The sequence below is a fragment of the Crinia signifera genome, chromosome 5, assembly GCF_055691185.1.
Source record: "Crinia signifera chromosome 5, ASM5569118v1, whole genome shotgun sequence".
NCBI classification, from domain to species: domain Eukaryota; kingdom Metazoa; phylum Chordata; class Amphibia; order Anura; family Myobatrachidae; genus Crinia; species Crinia signifera.
In genome coordinates, this window is record NC_139221.1 from 35,187,112 (window position 1) to 35,202,085 (window position 14,974).

At 48.2% G+C, this 14,974-nt stretch overlaps 2 protein-coding genes across 6 annotated transcripts in view; one reads left to right on the plus strand and one right to left on the minus strand.

Annotated features, from left to right (window-relative positions):
• Positions 1-3,358, minus strand: part of MTERF3 (mitochondrial transcription termination factor 3) — a 27,994-nt gene extending 24,636 nt beyond the window's left edge. Inside the window, exons 1-2 of one of the 2 annotated variants that reach the window (XM_083187003.1) lie at positions 3,207-3,358; positions 1,440-1,792 (exon numbers count right to left, since the gene is read on the minus strand). In XM_083187003.1, the coding sequence (XP_083043129.1) occupies positions 1,440-1,776 (337 nt within the window). In that variant the 5' untranslated portion in view covers positions 1,777-1,792; positions 3,207-3,358. Of the gene's footprint in view, positions 1-1,439; positions 1,793-3,200 lie in introns of both variants that reach the window. The other variant, XM_083187004.1, reaches the window with a different exon arrangement.
• Positions 2,722-14,974, plus strand: part of PTDSS1 (phosphatidylserine synthase 1) — a 37,270-nt gene continuing 25,017 nt past the window's right edge. Inside the window, exons 1-4 of one of the 4 annotated variants that reach the window (XM_083187001.1) lie at positions 2,722-2,871; positions 3,655-3,768; positions 11,419-11,510; positions 13,933-13,977. In XM_083187001.1, coding sequence (XP_083043127.1) covers positions 2,825-2,871; positions 3,655-3,768; positions 11,419-11,510; positions 13,933-13,977 — 298 coding nt within the window. In that variant the 5' untranslated portion in view covers positions 2,722-2,824. Of the gene's footprint in view, positions 2,872-3,351; positions 3,381-3,509; positions 3,769-11,418; positions 11,511-13,932; positions 13,978-14,974 lie in introns of those variants that run through there. The other 3 variants (XM_083187002.1, XM_083187000.1, XM_083186998.1) reach the window with 3 other exon arrangements.

Consider the following 14,974-nt stretch of genomic DNA (forward strand, 5'->3'; position numbering starts at 1 on the left):
ACCAGTGTCTGGAAACACATCGGCGCTATTACTGTGGATGCAGGAAATCCTTACCTTCCACTACGGACCTCCCTGGTACGGCTTTGGAGCCTGGACAGTGTATTAATAATCCGGAGGTACGCTGCTTATACCTTCCACCTCAACAACAGGGTGCGGTCATTTCCAGCCTGCTAAGGAGGCAGCTCTCCACTTATGTGCCTAGATGTATGTTTTCTATATTGTTTTTTTATTAAATGTATAATAGTACTACGTAATGAAAAAAAAACAAAAACCATAAAACCTTATTTATTCAGAAAACTACCTAGTGCCTTACTGGTCAGTATCCATTGTATATACAATATTTCTTCCTATAAGCGCAACGGAATCTGCTGCGCTATATAAGAAACTGTAAATAAATAAAATAATAAATAAGGGTCTTGGTAACCCAGTGCTTCTACGTGTTGGCTAATCCTGGTTCATGCTCCAAATCCAGACTTTTGTTCCCATACTTCCATGGATGAAGGTGGGTGGGAATGCAGACAGGGGTCAGGTAAATATACTTCCATCCCCTTCACATCCTAACCCTAATCCCTGTACCCCACAGCCTAAAGCCCCTTGCCCTGCAGCCTAACCTTAATCCTCCCTTCTAAGTGCCTAACCCTCCCCGCAACCTAAACCTAAGTACCCGCCTAGCGCCTAACCCTCCCCGCAACCTAACCCTAAGTACTCCCTAGCGCCTAACCCTCCCGCAACCTAACCCTAAGTACCCCCTAGCGCCTAACACTCCCGCAACCTAACCCTAAGTACCCCCTAGCGCCTAACATTTCCCGCAACCTAACCCTAAGTACCCCCTAGCGCCTAACACTCCCAGCAACCTAACCCTAAGTACCCCCTAGCGCCAACCTAACCCTACGTACCCCCTAGCGCCTAACCCTCCCCGCAACCTAGCCCTAAGTACCTCCTAGCGCCTAACCCTAAGTACCCCCCTAGCGCCTAACCCTAAGTACCCTCTTGCGCCTAAACCTCCCTGCAACCTAACCCTACGTACCTCCTAGCAACCTAACCCTACGTACCCCCTAGCGCCTAACCCTCCCCGCAACCTAACCCTACGTACCCCCTAGCAACCTAACCCTACGTACCCCCTAGCACCTAACCCTCCCCGCAACCTAAGCCTACGTACTCCCTAGCGCCTAACCCTCCCCGCAACCTAACCCTACGTACCCCCTAGTGCCTAAACCTTCCCGCAACCTAACCTTCCCCGCAACCTAACCCTACGTACCCCCTAGCGTCTAACCCTCCCCGCAACCTAACCCTAAGTACCCCCTAGCACCTAAACCTCCCCGCAACCTAACCCTAAGCACCCCATAGTGCCTAACCCTCCCCGCAACCTAACCCTAAGTACCCCCTAGCGCTTATATGTGTATTAGAAGGCTTCCCCAATGTGGTAAGCGGTTCCGTACCTTCTGGGTGTGTATCCGCCTCCACTCTGGGTACTACAAGAGTCTGTTGGTTGTGGCTGATGGCAGGCATATTAGATTCTGAGCTGTGACTGGCCTGTACACCGGGCTGAGAGCAGTACTGAGCGCATCCTGTCCCCCGTCGCACAGAGCTGTTCCACACAGAGTTTTGCGCTAGATTAGATCGATGGTAAAATCGGTGAGCGGAACCAGGATTATTACTCCTTAGTGGCCTGAAGGACACGGCCAGCGAACTGTGCTGTCCCTTTGGAAAAGTAGCGTAATGACTGAGAGACAAAAGTAAACATCTGCTACTTCTGTGACACGCGGACAGGGCCATCCTTTAATGACACAGTCTAGGGAGAAAACAATATTTATGTCAGTATCAGTTATTATATCATGTTATACTGCATTCCACCTCATACAAAGTGCAGTATATATATACATCACGGTTTACACACACAGTGTATATAAGGGCAGGTGCAGCACATCACACACTGTATATAAGAGCAGGTGCAGCACATCACACACTGTATATAAGAGCAGGTGCAGCACATCACATACACAGTGTATATAGGTGCAGCACATCACACACACACACACACACAGTGTACATAAGGGCAGGTGCAGCACATCACACACACAGTGTACATGATAGCAGGTGCAGCACATCACACACACAGTGTACATGAGAGCAGGTGCAGCACATCACACACGGTGTACATGAGAGCAGGTGCAGAACATCACACACAGTGTATATAAGGGCAGGTGCAGCATATCACATACAGTGTATATAAGGGCAGGTGCAGCATATCACACACAGTGTATATGAGAGCAGGTGTAGCATACTGTATCACACACACATGGTATATAAATGCAAGTGTAGCATATCACACACACTGTGTACATGATAGCAGGTGCAGCACATCACACACACAGTGTACATGAGAGCAGGTGCAGCACATCACACACACAGTGTACATGAGAGCAGGTGCAGCACATCACACACGGTGTACATGAGAGCAGGTGCAGAACATCACACACAGTGTATATAAGGGCAGGTGCAGCATATCACACACAGTGTATATGAGAGCAGGTGTAGCATACTGTATCACACACACATGGTATATAAGTGCAGGTGTAGCATATCACACACAGTGTATATACAGTAGGGCAGCATACATAACACACAGCTCTGGCTACAGGGCAGCTCAGCTGTGCTCTGCAGCTGCGACAAAGCCATTGGCACATCACAGCAAAGAACTGTCTATAGGACCGCCCCAAAGCACTCCAGGAACTGACACAGGCAGCCCAGTCTGTCTCCAGGTACGCTGCTTCCATAACGCAGGAAACTACAAGAGCTGTTCAGCAATAAGTGGCATAAGGCTATGCTTAGGACACCAGGGACAACACCGCCAGCACTTAATGTAGATAAGTACGGAACTAATTCTCTTTTATTTCATTTTAATAAAGTGTTTACAAATATGTTGTCCTATTGCTTAGCACACGGTCTCTGAGCAGGGACTTTTTGAAGTGTATGTATATATCTGTATGTACACACATGCACTGTGTATAGGGTAAAATGCACACTATATAGAGGAGCAGTTAAGTGTGTATATATATGGGCATATGTATGATATATATAGGTCAGGTGCAGTGTATATCACACACAGGATATAAAGGAGAAGGTGCAGTGTATATCTCACACACACGGTATATAGGTGCAGTATATATCACACACAGAGGGTACATATAGATACACACACTCACTCAGTGGCACAGCAGCAGCTATAGAATGACCCACGTGGGTGCAGCAGGGATATAACACAACCAGGGCAGCGGCGGCAGCAGCACTTCCTCTATGGACCCGCTCACTGTGTAGCCGCAGAGGGGGGACGTCCGGTCACAGCCGCATTATATATATGTGTCTATGTTCCCGGAGAGGTATCTTCGTATAACTGTACTGAAAGTGTAACACAGAGTTGTGCATGTAGTATGCCGGACCGGGCAGGGATGTGTGTATGTGTGATACGTGTCCCCCCCATGGCGTTGGGCAGGTGGTACGCTCCGGGGTGGGGGGAGCAGGCTCGCCGCTTCCTGGGCCGCCGGGCGGGGGCAGCAGCGCAGCGGGCATTAGCAGGGCAGCACTGGGCATGGCGTCCTGCATGCGCTCCAGGACTCTCAGTAAGGATGATGTCAACTATAAACTTCATTTCAGGATGATCAACGAGCAGCAGGTGGAGGACATCACCATAGACTTCTTCTACAGGCCCCACACCATCACCCTGCTCACCTTCACCATCATCAGCCTCATGTACTTCGCCTTCACCAGGTAAGAGCCGCACAGTCTTGTACATAGACCCACATATACCCCATATGGGGTACACATAATCCCACATATACGCCTATATAAACACATTGCCCCACATATGTCCCTGTACATAGTCCCACATATACCCCTATAGAAACACATTGCTCCAAATATACCCCTATACATAGCCCGGTCCTGGTCATGCACCCCTGTACATGCGCCCGGTATTGGTCATGCACCCCTGTACATGCGCCCAGTCCTGTACCAGCACCATATTCCCATTCAGGATACACAGTACCTGTCATATGTACAGGCTGTGTCTGAAAAATGACAGCTAGGAACTGAATGGCTGGTACTTTATCCCTCTCCAATTTACCTCTCTTGAAGCTTTGCTAAATCTCACTCATTGGGCAGTATTCAATGCCACCAGTGAGGGGGTTTCTGCGTCAAGGGTGGCTTGTTTTTGGCAAGGATCGCCGAAAACAAGCCATTCTTGCTGCTTAACCCCCTCGTCAGCCGCTCACCCTATTCTATGTTTCGGGGGAATCCTTCCCTCAGAGGACGGCGAGGGTCATCGATCACGCAGCATATAGTGGTGACCCTTGCCGTATTCACAGCCGCACCCGCTGATTCCTCCTTTCTAGAAAAACCTAGCGAGGGTCACAGCTCGCCATGGGGCATTGAATATACCCGATACTACGAATATATATATATATATATATATATATATATATTCGTAGTATCGCCCATTTGCAGCCTCATTCATGGTCTGACACACAGTCGTATGTATGGTCCAACAGATAGGGCCCAATTCAGACCTTTGCTGTGCCCAGCTAGCAGGTTAACACTGCCCTTCTGAAAGCTCGCCCCCTGCTGTCTGACCCTATGTGGAGGTCTGCAAACGGATGTGTACGGGTACACATGGGTTCACCAGTGCCCGCACAGAGGAGAAACATTCAATGGTCCTCACTTTTAAAGGCTTTCTCCTCCTCTAGCTGGCACTTGCAGGAGGCTGCTTGTATTGTCGCAAATTACGGTGACGGCGCTGACATCATACGCCACCTGCGTTCCGTCCAGTGTTTCTATGGACATGCCCACCATTTTTGTGTGCACGCCCATGAAAGCGCACCGGAAAGTCCCCCACCTGTCAATCAGTCTGCAAGCGCCTTTGCAAGGGAGAAATTTGACTAAGGCGCTTGCCGCCAGGGCCTGCACATGGTGAGTCTTCTGCACATAGTCAGTGATTCCCATCGGAAGAGAGGCCGATTTCAGACCACTGCTTGCCAGGCTGAATCTGCCCTATAGTCCTATGCATGGTCTAAGGCCGGTTTCACACACTCCGGCTCCTGCCGGACGGTGGAATCCCGCACGGCCAGGGAGCCGTGCCGCACACAGTAGTTGTGAATGGACACTATTGTGTCCATTCACACGGGACGGCCACAGCCCGGCCGCACGGTTGCAGCCGGATCCCGCCACTGGAAGGGACGGCTGCCGGGCTGTGGCCATCCCCTCCATGATAATCTACTGCAGGCATGTCCAACCTGCGGCCCTCCAGATGTTGTGAAACTACACATCCCAGCATGCCTTGCCATAGTATTGCTATTAGGGAATGCTAAAACTATTGCAAGGCATGCTGAGATGTGTAGTTTCACAACATCTGGAGGGCCGCAGGTTGGACATGCCTGATCTACTGTGTGCTGCACGGCTTCCTGGCCGTGCGGGATTTCACCGTCCGGCAGGAGCCGGAGTGTGTGAAACCGGCTTAACACATAGCGCCTGATTCAGACCTGTTGGCGGGGCTGCGAACTCACAGCCGGACCGATTATCGGCAGCGAGTGAATGCTAGCTTTTGCTCGCAGGGTGATTGCCACCCTGCGGCAGTTTGGGAGCGGTAGTGCAGCGTTTTCTGGGAGTGGCACAGAAAACGTTCCCCGGCCGTTGACGTCATCTGCAGCCTCCTCCCCGTGGACTTACTCAGCGCTGCGAGCAGGGGAAAAAAAATATGTGACTGTCAGTGGTTCTTCCCCCTGTGTGCACGGTCGCATACACGTTCACAGCCATGCACGGGGGCGGTGTTTACATGCTCGATGGACTCCGAACACTCACAGGTCTGAATCTGAGGCCCATAGTCTCATGCATGGCTCCATGCACAGAGCTGTCACGTTGTGTGTCTATAACTTGGAAGTCGGACCTGTGCACAATACAGTAAATGCCCTGTGCAGAATGATGCATACACACATCCTATATAATGTGTATTATTTATAACGTGCAGTATATTTGGCACATTGCCTGGATATCCGATGATAGGGAATTCTCTGCCCCCTTGGGGTGTGGTATTATTGAATCTCCATCAGTGTTTCTCCCTAGGAGCAATCTACCTGCATGCATGGTGTCACTGTACTAGTGGTGCTCATTTCTCTGTATGCTAATAGCCCCGCCATAGGTGACCAGATGTCTATCTCGTGTCACTCTAGATACTAAATTACTCATGAGGATTGGGTAACGTGGACAGTTGCAGTTGTTTAGTTCCTTTCCATCAGCAATAGCTTCCTGCGCTTCCAGACTGAATGCAAATGTTCCCAATTTTTTATATTATTATTATATTTTTTTTAGAGTCCTTTTTTTATTTGGTTATCGACCACTTCCATGAAATGCATTTACGTTTGTCTTCTTTGAAGCTTAGTCACGGAAATAATTTTGTTAGATGGCCAAGACGGAACTCTTTTGTATTCTTGTAAAAAAGAAAACGAGATTACACCAGAGCCGGAAAAATCCCAGGAGCCAGATGGCCAGTGCGCCAATTTCCTGACTAGCGCCCAAAGTCTGGCCATCTTTTCTGTCTGTGTCTGTGGCGGCACACCTTCCCTGGTTCTTTACCATGTTATTTTTTTTTCTCCCCAATTTCCTGTGCTGGCTTCGAAATACAGGTGTGTACACAGTTGACCAGGTGTGTCCAAATGGTGTCCCTCCAGCTGTTGTGACACTACACATCCCAGCATTCCTTGCCATAGTTTTAGCATTCCCTAATATCAAAACTGTGGCAATGCATGGTGGAACTTGTAGTGTCACAACAGCTGGAGGGCCATAGTTTGGACATGCCTGCATTAGACAATATCATAAACGATAACGTTAACAACCATCGTGCATATCGGGATGCAGTTGAAATCCCAGCGGTCGGAATCCTGACCGCCGAAATCCCGGAACTTTGTCCCTCTGTGGGTGTCCACGACACCCCATAGAGGGAGAATAAATGAGTGTGCCAAGCGTAGCAAGGCACCGGGCCCGCTGCGTGGCAAGCGCAGCGAGCCCGCAGGGGATGAGGGCGCGATCCACCTGAATAAGGTCCTATATACATTAGCAAGTAGGGTACTTGTTTCCTAGCACGGCGCCTGTCGTGGGTCATCGCATACCTTAACTTAAGGTATGCAATGGACGCGACCAACGCGATTTTAGGGCTATTTTTAGCCTTTTCCCCGACAATTAAAAAATAGCGTCCATCGCATGCCTAAGTTAAGGCATGCGATGCGACCAACGCGATTTAACATTGAATGCATTGTATTCAATGTTAAATTCCTATGTAAAATCGGGACCATTGTATGCCATTATACTAGCATACAATGCGACCGATGCGATGGACCCGATTTTTCATTGTATACCCACCCTGATGGGTAATTTACATGACAAATGCCCCCCCCCCCCATTGTTAATGCCACCCCACGATGAACGCTAACCCGAAGCATGGCGAGTACAGCAGTACACAGCCTCCGACCTTTTCATACCCCCACTATCCACGTCGGCGTGGAGTTGATTTTATATAGTGTGGCGAGAGGACGCGTAATACCTGTGAAGTAATGCGCATCACCTCGCGGGGCTCGCTGCGCTCGCCAAGCTTCGGGCTATATAAAATCAACTTCACGCCGACGCGGATAGTGGGGGTATGAAAAGGTTGTAGGACGCGTACCGCCGCCCCTCGCGGGCTTGCTGCGCTCGCCATGCTTCGGGTTGGCGTTCATCGTGGGGTGGCGTTAACAATGGGGGGCCATTTGACCCATCAGGGTGGGGAAACAATGAAAATTGGAGTCTGGGGGGGCATTTAACATTAAGGCCAATGTAAAATCGGGTCTCAGGGACCATTTTACATTGGTTCCAATGTAAAAATCGCGTTGATCGCATCGCTTGCGATTTGGTTGCATGCGATGGACGCGATTTTTTGGGACCCGATGGATACAATTTCCATTGCTGGCGCCGTGCTAGGAAACAAGTACCGAAAGTAGTAGTCCCTCTGTAACCTATACATAATAGCATTTTTCAATAGAAAAGTTATGGGGCCAAATGCGATACGCTGTGGGATCCTAAGAGTGATCACTGTAGTGATAATTGGTAAGGGGGAAGCCAGTCCATTTCGCCTTACTGAATTGTGTCAGAAAACTTAGCTGTGAACTTCCCAAAATGTCTTTACTTTCGGGATCCTGCCGGCTGTTACATTTGGCCCCGTAGAGTTAAGAACCCTGGATCCATTTTCCTAGTTTGGTTGAGGGGATTAATCTGGGGATCTCCGTCTCCTGGCCGGCTCTCTATAATCTTCTCGGGTATGATAAGCAGATTTGGCCTTTGTTGCACGATTTGGGAAGTTTACCGTTTTAACAAGTCGTTGAATTCTAGGAAGAATGAGTTCATGTTAGAGAACTCTGTTCTATTGTGAGGCCACAATTAATATTGCTTCTTGCATAACCTACAGGTGACTAGAAGCAGGGCTGTGTATAACGGTCATTTAGTTATAACTCAAAAGGGGCATGGAAAACCATACTCTGCCAAAGCACGTCAGAATAAACCAGCGGTGTAGACCAAAAAGGGTTATGGGCATCAAGGAAAGAAAGACCATGCCACCTGACGCTATAAGTACTCCTAATGATCAAAAAATCTGTCAACGCTAGCTATTAACATTTAAGCCATAAAATAGGCTAAAGGTGCCCACACACTAGAACGATTAATCGTCCGATTTCATTGTTTTTGATCGTTTGGACGATTAATCGTTCGATTTTTGTGTGCACATCGTTCAGTATTTTTAATACTTACCATCCGATGCGCGTCCCCGTGTGTCTTATGCGGCGTCGGTTCATCTTCCCTGCTGCAGGGAAGATATGCAAATATTCTGACCAATTTCTGGTCATGTGTTGGGGGCGTGAATTAGCCGGCGCATAAATCCGGAAGCTGTCAGTGTCCTCCCCCGGGCGGCTGTTTTTTTGACAGGAGCCGGACACCTGTGGCGGGGACCTGGCAGGACACGCGGCGGGGACCTGGCAGGAGACGCGGCGGGGACCTGGCAGGAGACGCGGCGGGGACCTGGCAGTAGACGCGGCGGGGACCTGGCATTAGACGCAGCGTGCAGCGTGTGCCCGGTAGCTAGACGCCTCCCGCTTTTAGCCACATACTGTATGCTACAGAAAGAAACCCCTCAGCTCCCTCCTATGATCAAGGTCAGGTCACCTCGACCGGTGAACACAGCTGCAATGTAAAGGCCTCGCTATGTCCTATGCAGTTATCAATCCACCGAGGTATTATACAATGTGAGGCAAGGCAGGTCTCCAATCTATTGAATGATTCCTGCCCTGTCACTTCACCACTTCATGGACGCCATGCAGTTTTGGCAATCCATTATCATGTACAATGCACCATTTGTACCCTGGTGTTGTTATATGGAGGTATAGAAACATTGCCATATAAGGAAACTATTAATAAAGAAATGAATAACAATTTTATGCTACAGTAAATACTGGCCACTGAGTGTAGCATTATATATAAGGGAGGTGGTATAAGGAGGGTGCAATGTTCAGGGTCCTACTTACAGGTCTTTTATTTAACCCATATCACCCCATATCCACTTTGTGCACTGAGCTGCCACTACTTTTATACTTTCTACATAGCCCAGCCCATTACCTTCTACATAGCCCAGCCCATTACCTTCTACATAGCCCAGCCCATTATTATAATTTTTTCTGAAATCTTAAGATAAATCTTTTGTCAAAATGTACTCTTTTGAACGAAATCTTTTGTGTTGGGCAGATGGGGAGTTCAAGGGAAATCTTAAGATAAATCTTAAGATCACAGATCTTTCTAGTGTGTGGCCACCTTAAAGCTTAGTACTGCCCAATGGGTGCTGAAGATCCCACATGCGCTGATTCGACCATCGGATTGGTGTGCACAAGGACCAATGTTTATCTCTGTACTCTCCTTTCACCACCTCTGTGCAAAGACATTGCACAGGAACCTCAATTCCAGCTACCCCCATGAGGAAGCTTTATCTCCTTCCAAGTGGAACAACGCCAGCAATTAATGTTGTAAAAAGTTTCTGAGGAGTCTGCAACACAACTAGTAACACCCATGGGCATGGTCCTAGACAAGTCTGTTTGCCAACTCTTTGCCCACTCATGTGTTTGGATCCATCCCGTTCTGCAGTACAACACCCCCCCCCCCCCACAAGGTGATGCGTGCTATTTAAGCTCAAAATGCACACCCGCATCGGGACGTGTATGGGCACCTTAACAATCTATATTCCCTACCACATATACATGCTCACACAGACATTCTAGGGTTAATTTGTTGGGAACCAATTAGCCTACCTGTACAATTGTGGAATGTGGGAGGAAACCGGAGTACCCGGAGAAAACCCACGCAAGCACGGGGAGAATATACAAACTCCGCACAGATATAGCCATGGTGGGAATAGAGCCCATGACCTCAGTGCTGTGAGGCAGTAATGCTAACCATTACACCGTCCATACTGCCCGAATTCTCCCTGTGACTGATGCATTCCTATTGTGGGTGCGCTATTTGATGGCACGCTTCCTATGGGTCGACTGATGTGAATAAATGTGTAGTGTTCATTGCACTTTGCTGCCTGGAAGTGTGGATCTCTACTTTGCTGCTTCTAGCACACTCTGGTCTGTGTCTCTGTGCTGAAATATAGACCAGTGTGTGCTAGAAGTACCAAAGTAGAGAGCGTGACACCTCAGGCAGTAAAGAGGAATTGCTCTGCTTGTGACGGGTGGTATCCAGTTGGCATACACAAAAGGTTCACACAAGCAATAGATCGACATCTGAAATGGTCAACACGTGTGTTTGTGGGATTTATAATTTTTTTCTATTTTACTATCATTGTGGACTATCCACGTCGGCATGGAGCTGATTTTATAAAGCGTGGCGAGCGGACACGGATTACTTGACGTGTATTCCGCGTCCCCTCGCGGGCTCGCTGTGCTCGACAGGCTTCGGGATCGTTTTCCACGTCCCCTCGCGGGGCTCGCCACACTTCGGGCTCGGTGGCTCACTGCGCTTTATAAAATCAACTCCACGCCGGCGTGGATAGAGGGGGTATGAACAGGTCGGGAGGACGCGTACCGCGTCTGCTCGCCACGCTTCGGCCTGACTTGGATAGTGGGGATGTTGAAGGATGGAATAGCATGAAAATTGGCAGGAAATCGTGGAAAATTGGCCGCAATATCGCATCGTGGATCGAATCGCCGCTAAATCGTGTATGCGATTTAGATGAACTCGGGCGCCGTGATAATACACAAGTACCGATATTTGTAATCTAGAATGCTCAGGATTACTGTTTGCTAAGTCCTTTTACACTTCTAGATTTCATGTTTGTTTTTTTCTCACATGTCTTAGGGAGAACACAAGCCAAGAAGATAATATATGGAAGGGGATCTTGTCCGTTATCTTCTTCTTTCTAATCATAAGTGTCTTAGCGTTCCCCAATGGTAAGTTATTTTTTCTGTTTTTATATGAAATTTTTCATTTTTATATCACAAAAAAACAGGGTTTCTGGTTTAATGGTCATGTCAAAAATCCATGCATTTACCGTACTTTGCTCTTTTTCTGATCCTTGTCTAATTATTTGTTGATTTATCCCTTCTCTTAAAATGCCACAGTGCAGGTTTATGTATTGTGACTTTCAAACTTAAAATGACAGGTGAAATTATCAGAACAGAGCATTTAAGGTGAACACTATTTGCTTCTTGAACTAAAGAGCAAATCCTGACCAAACCAATCCAGGGCCCTAAAGAGCCCTACATACGCAGAGATTTGTACCAGATATACATAATGGGAGATTCCGCACAAGAGATTTCACTCTCTCAGATAATGAGCTGCCACATACAGAGAGATTTGTGTCAGAGATACATAATGGGAGATTCATAACAGTGGCCTTACAGGCACATCACACATACACCACCCTTGGCTAAGGGCAGCTTAACCCCCACAGTAATTATGCCCGTGCACCCCCCCCCCCCCCACACACACACACACACACATCCCCCCAACACTAGACAGGCAGTGCCAGTTAGCAGCACACGCCCACTGGTTGGTCCCCGGGCACCAGGTGATGGTTTTGCCCAGCTCTCCTGCATACTCACAGTTCCTGATGTCGGAGATGAACATGGCCAGGCCCCGCATCCCATCTCCCTTATAATTAGACACGGCGGGCATCATCCCGGCCCCTGGACCTGCTGTTCGCCCTGGGGGGAACCTTCGCCTTCCTGGGGGACCTCGGCACCGACGTGTGGAGCACCATGCTGTACTTCCAGGCCAGGCACATGCTGTGGGCAGTGCTGCACCTCGGCCTCTTCCTCCTCACCTCCGCCGTGCTGCAGCTTCTCAGCTGGGGCTGGTTCCGGATGTGCCCGTCTCGGAGATGAGGTGCAATGGTGCCAGGTACCAGCAGAATGGAGCGGTGCCCACAGAGAGTGAGTCCAGAGCCGAGGGGTGCTGCTTGGATGGTGCACCGGCCGGGGACGTGGCCAGAGGTGTCCCAGAAGACACTACGCCTGCAAGAGGCGGACGGACGGAAAGGCAGGTGAGGTTCAGAGCACTCGCTCCGAATGCCCACTCAACGCCTGCTATGTTGGCGGTTGTTCTGAGCGAGTGCTCTGAATTTACCAGTCTGTTATTAATTGCGGCCCAATTCGTGGTGGCGGGGCACACTCTTTTGAATTGCTGTGTGACACACACGCACACACACGCACACACACACACACACACACACACACACACACACACACACACACACACAGCAATTCTCTGCCATTTTCTGAGCGATTCATAGAAATTATGTAAAATCACTCAGAAAATGGCTTAATATCGCCCTGTGTGTGGGGCCCTTAAGTTAAGGCCCCCATACACTGAAAGTTTTCCTTTCAATTTGCTGCAGTCACAGAAAAATAACCCAAATTGCAGGTGTCTAACAATGTGCGATCCCGTGGCCAGTGCCCCGGACCCTCTGAGTTGCCTCTACTGAGATAGGGCAACTTGGCTGGGATTGCATGTGATATATTGCATGCGATCCTGCCACCCAGGAATGTTAAGGGCACACTGCCTGCTACTTCTCCGAGGGTAGAAGTCACCACAGTGTATGGGGGGCCCTTAGTTTTCTTTCTAGATTAATGTAACAAATATTATTGGCATCTAATATGCCTTTAAAATATAAATAGGTCAATGGTAGTTTTATAGGTTCTCTAAATCCCCAAATGTACATTTTTGTATACTGTAGGAGGGAGTTTGGATACAGGACAAATATCTGAAACGATAAAGCATGCTATGTCAGTTATGATTACTGAGCGACAACTGGCTGCGCTGCTCTATTTGAACCCACAAATCTGCAGCAGGTGCGGTAAAGTGATGCAAAAATAAGCAATCTGGACCACTTGTTCGTTGAACACTTTGTATTTTAAAGATTAGATTAATATTTACTGGGTTGTTTTTCTTTGTACTGGGGCAGTTATTATTCCCCGGAGTGCACTGCAGATGGGGCAGATGTAACATGTGCAGAGAGAATTAGATTTGGGTGTTTTGTTTCTGTGCAGAGTAAATACTGACTGCATCATTTTTAATCTGCAATATAGATATCAGTTTTAAGTACAAACTCCACCCAAACCTAACTCTCTCTGCACATGTTACATCTGCCCCACCTGCAGTGCAGCATGATTTTGCCCATTAGAGAGAGAGTTTTCTTTTTGCAAGTGAACCAGAATCAGGCCCTATAAGTAGCAAGAAAAATTTGCAGGGTGAAAAAGTGGGTTTATGGAATGTATTTTTGGATTAAAGGCCCTTAAACCTACAAACCTCTCCAGCCTCTGAGTGCTTAAATAAGTTTTTTTCATTACCTTTTTATTTTCTTTCTCACAGGCCCCTTCACAAGGCCGCACCCTGCGCTATGGAGGATGGTTTTTGGTAAGTGAAAACTGTCGCTTGTATAATCCCATGATCTACTCCTGGCCTCAGACTTCACTGGTCTGTGCTCTATAAACCATTCATTGTGTCCAGAAATGACACCAGAATCCATTGTCAAGGGCTTGACCGTGTTTTTTGGCAGATGTTCTGGTTGAGCACTGAAATGAGAAACAGGCTTGTCAGACGGTTATTGTCTGTCTCTGGTTCCTAAGTTACCTCACAACACAGTGTATAACCATAATCGTGTCATTCAAAATGAGATCCGCACCACATAAGGTGAATCTCTCAGAAAATGTGTTTGTTGCACCATAAGCCTCCATTTTAACTGTATTCACTTTATATCATCTGGGCTGACCAGTTCAGGGGCTGGTTGCCGTTTTGGAATGCAGGTGCACAGTTGTACATATTACTCACTGACACATTTCCCTGGTCCTCTAGCAGGTACACTGGGGTACTTATTATACCCCTTTCACACTCGCAAAAATATCCCGGGTTTGATGCACATAAACGCGCATCATCCCGGGATTTTGCACAGTGTGAAAGGGTCTAGAAAGAATATCCTGGGATGAGCATTCCGGGATTTCTACCCAGGTCCTGACCTGGGTAAATTCCGAGATCAACACGGGATGCTCAAAAACCCGGGATATTCTAGTGTGAAAGGGGTATTACTCACTGACACATTTCCCAGGTTCACAGGTGTACACATTACACACTGGCACATTTCCCGGGTCCCCTATCGGGTGTACACATTACTCACTGACACTTTTTTTTTTTAATCAAGTGGAGCTACATGTTTCTATTGCAAGTCTCTGAGGAGACCTGGAAATGATGCTCCGAGGACAGGGTTTGCGAACATGTGCTTTAGTACAAGCCAGGACCAACCTGTAGCTCCCCAGATGTGAAACTACACATCCCAGCATGCCCTGCTACCAGGGACGTGCAGGCAGGGGAGGCAGAGCCTCACCTGTCATAAATCATAAAAAAAATACAAAGATGA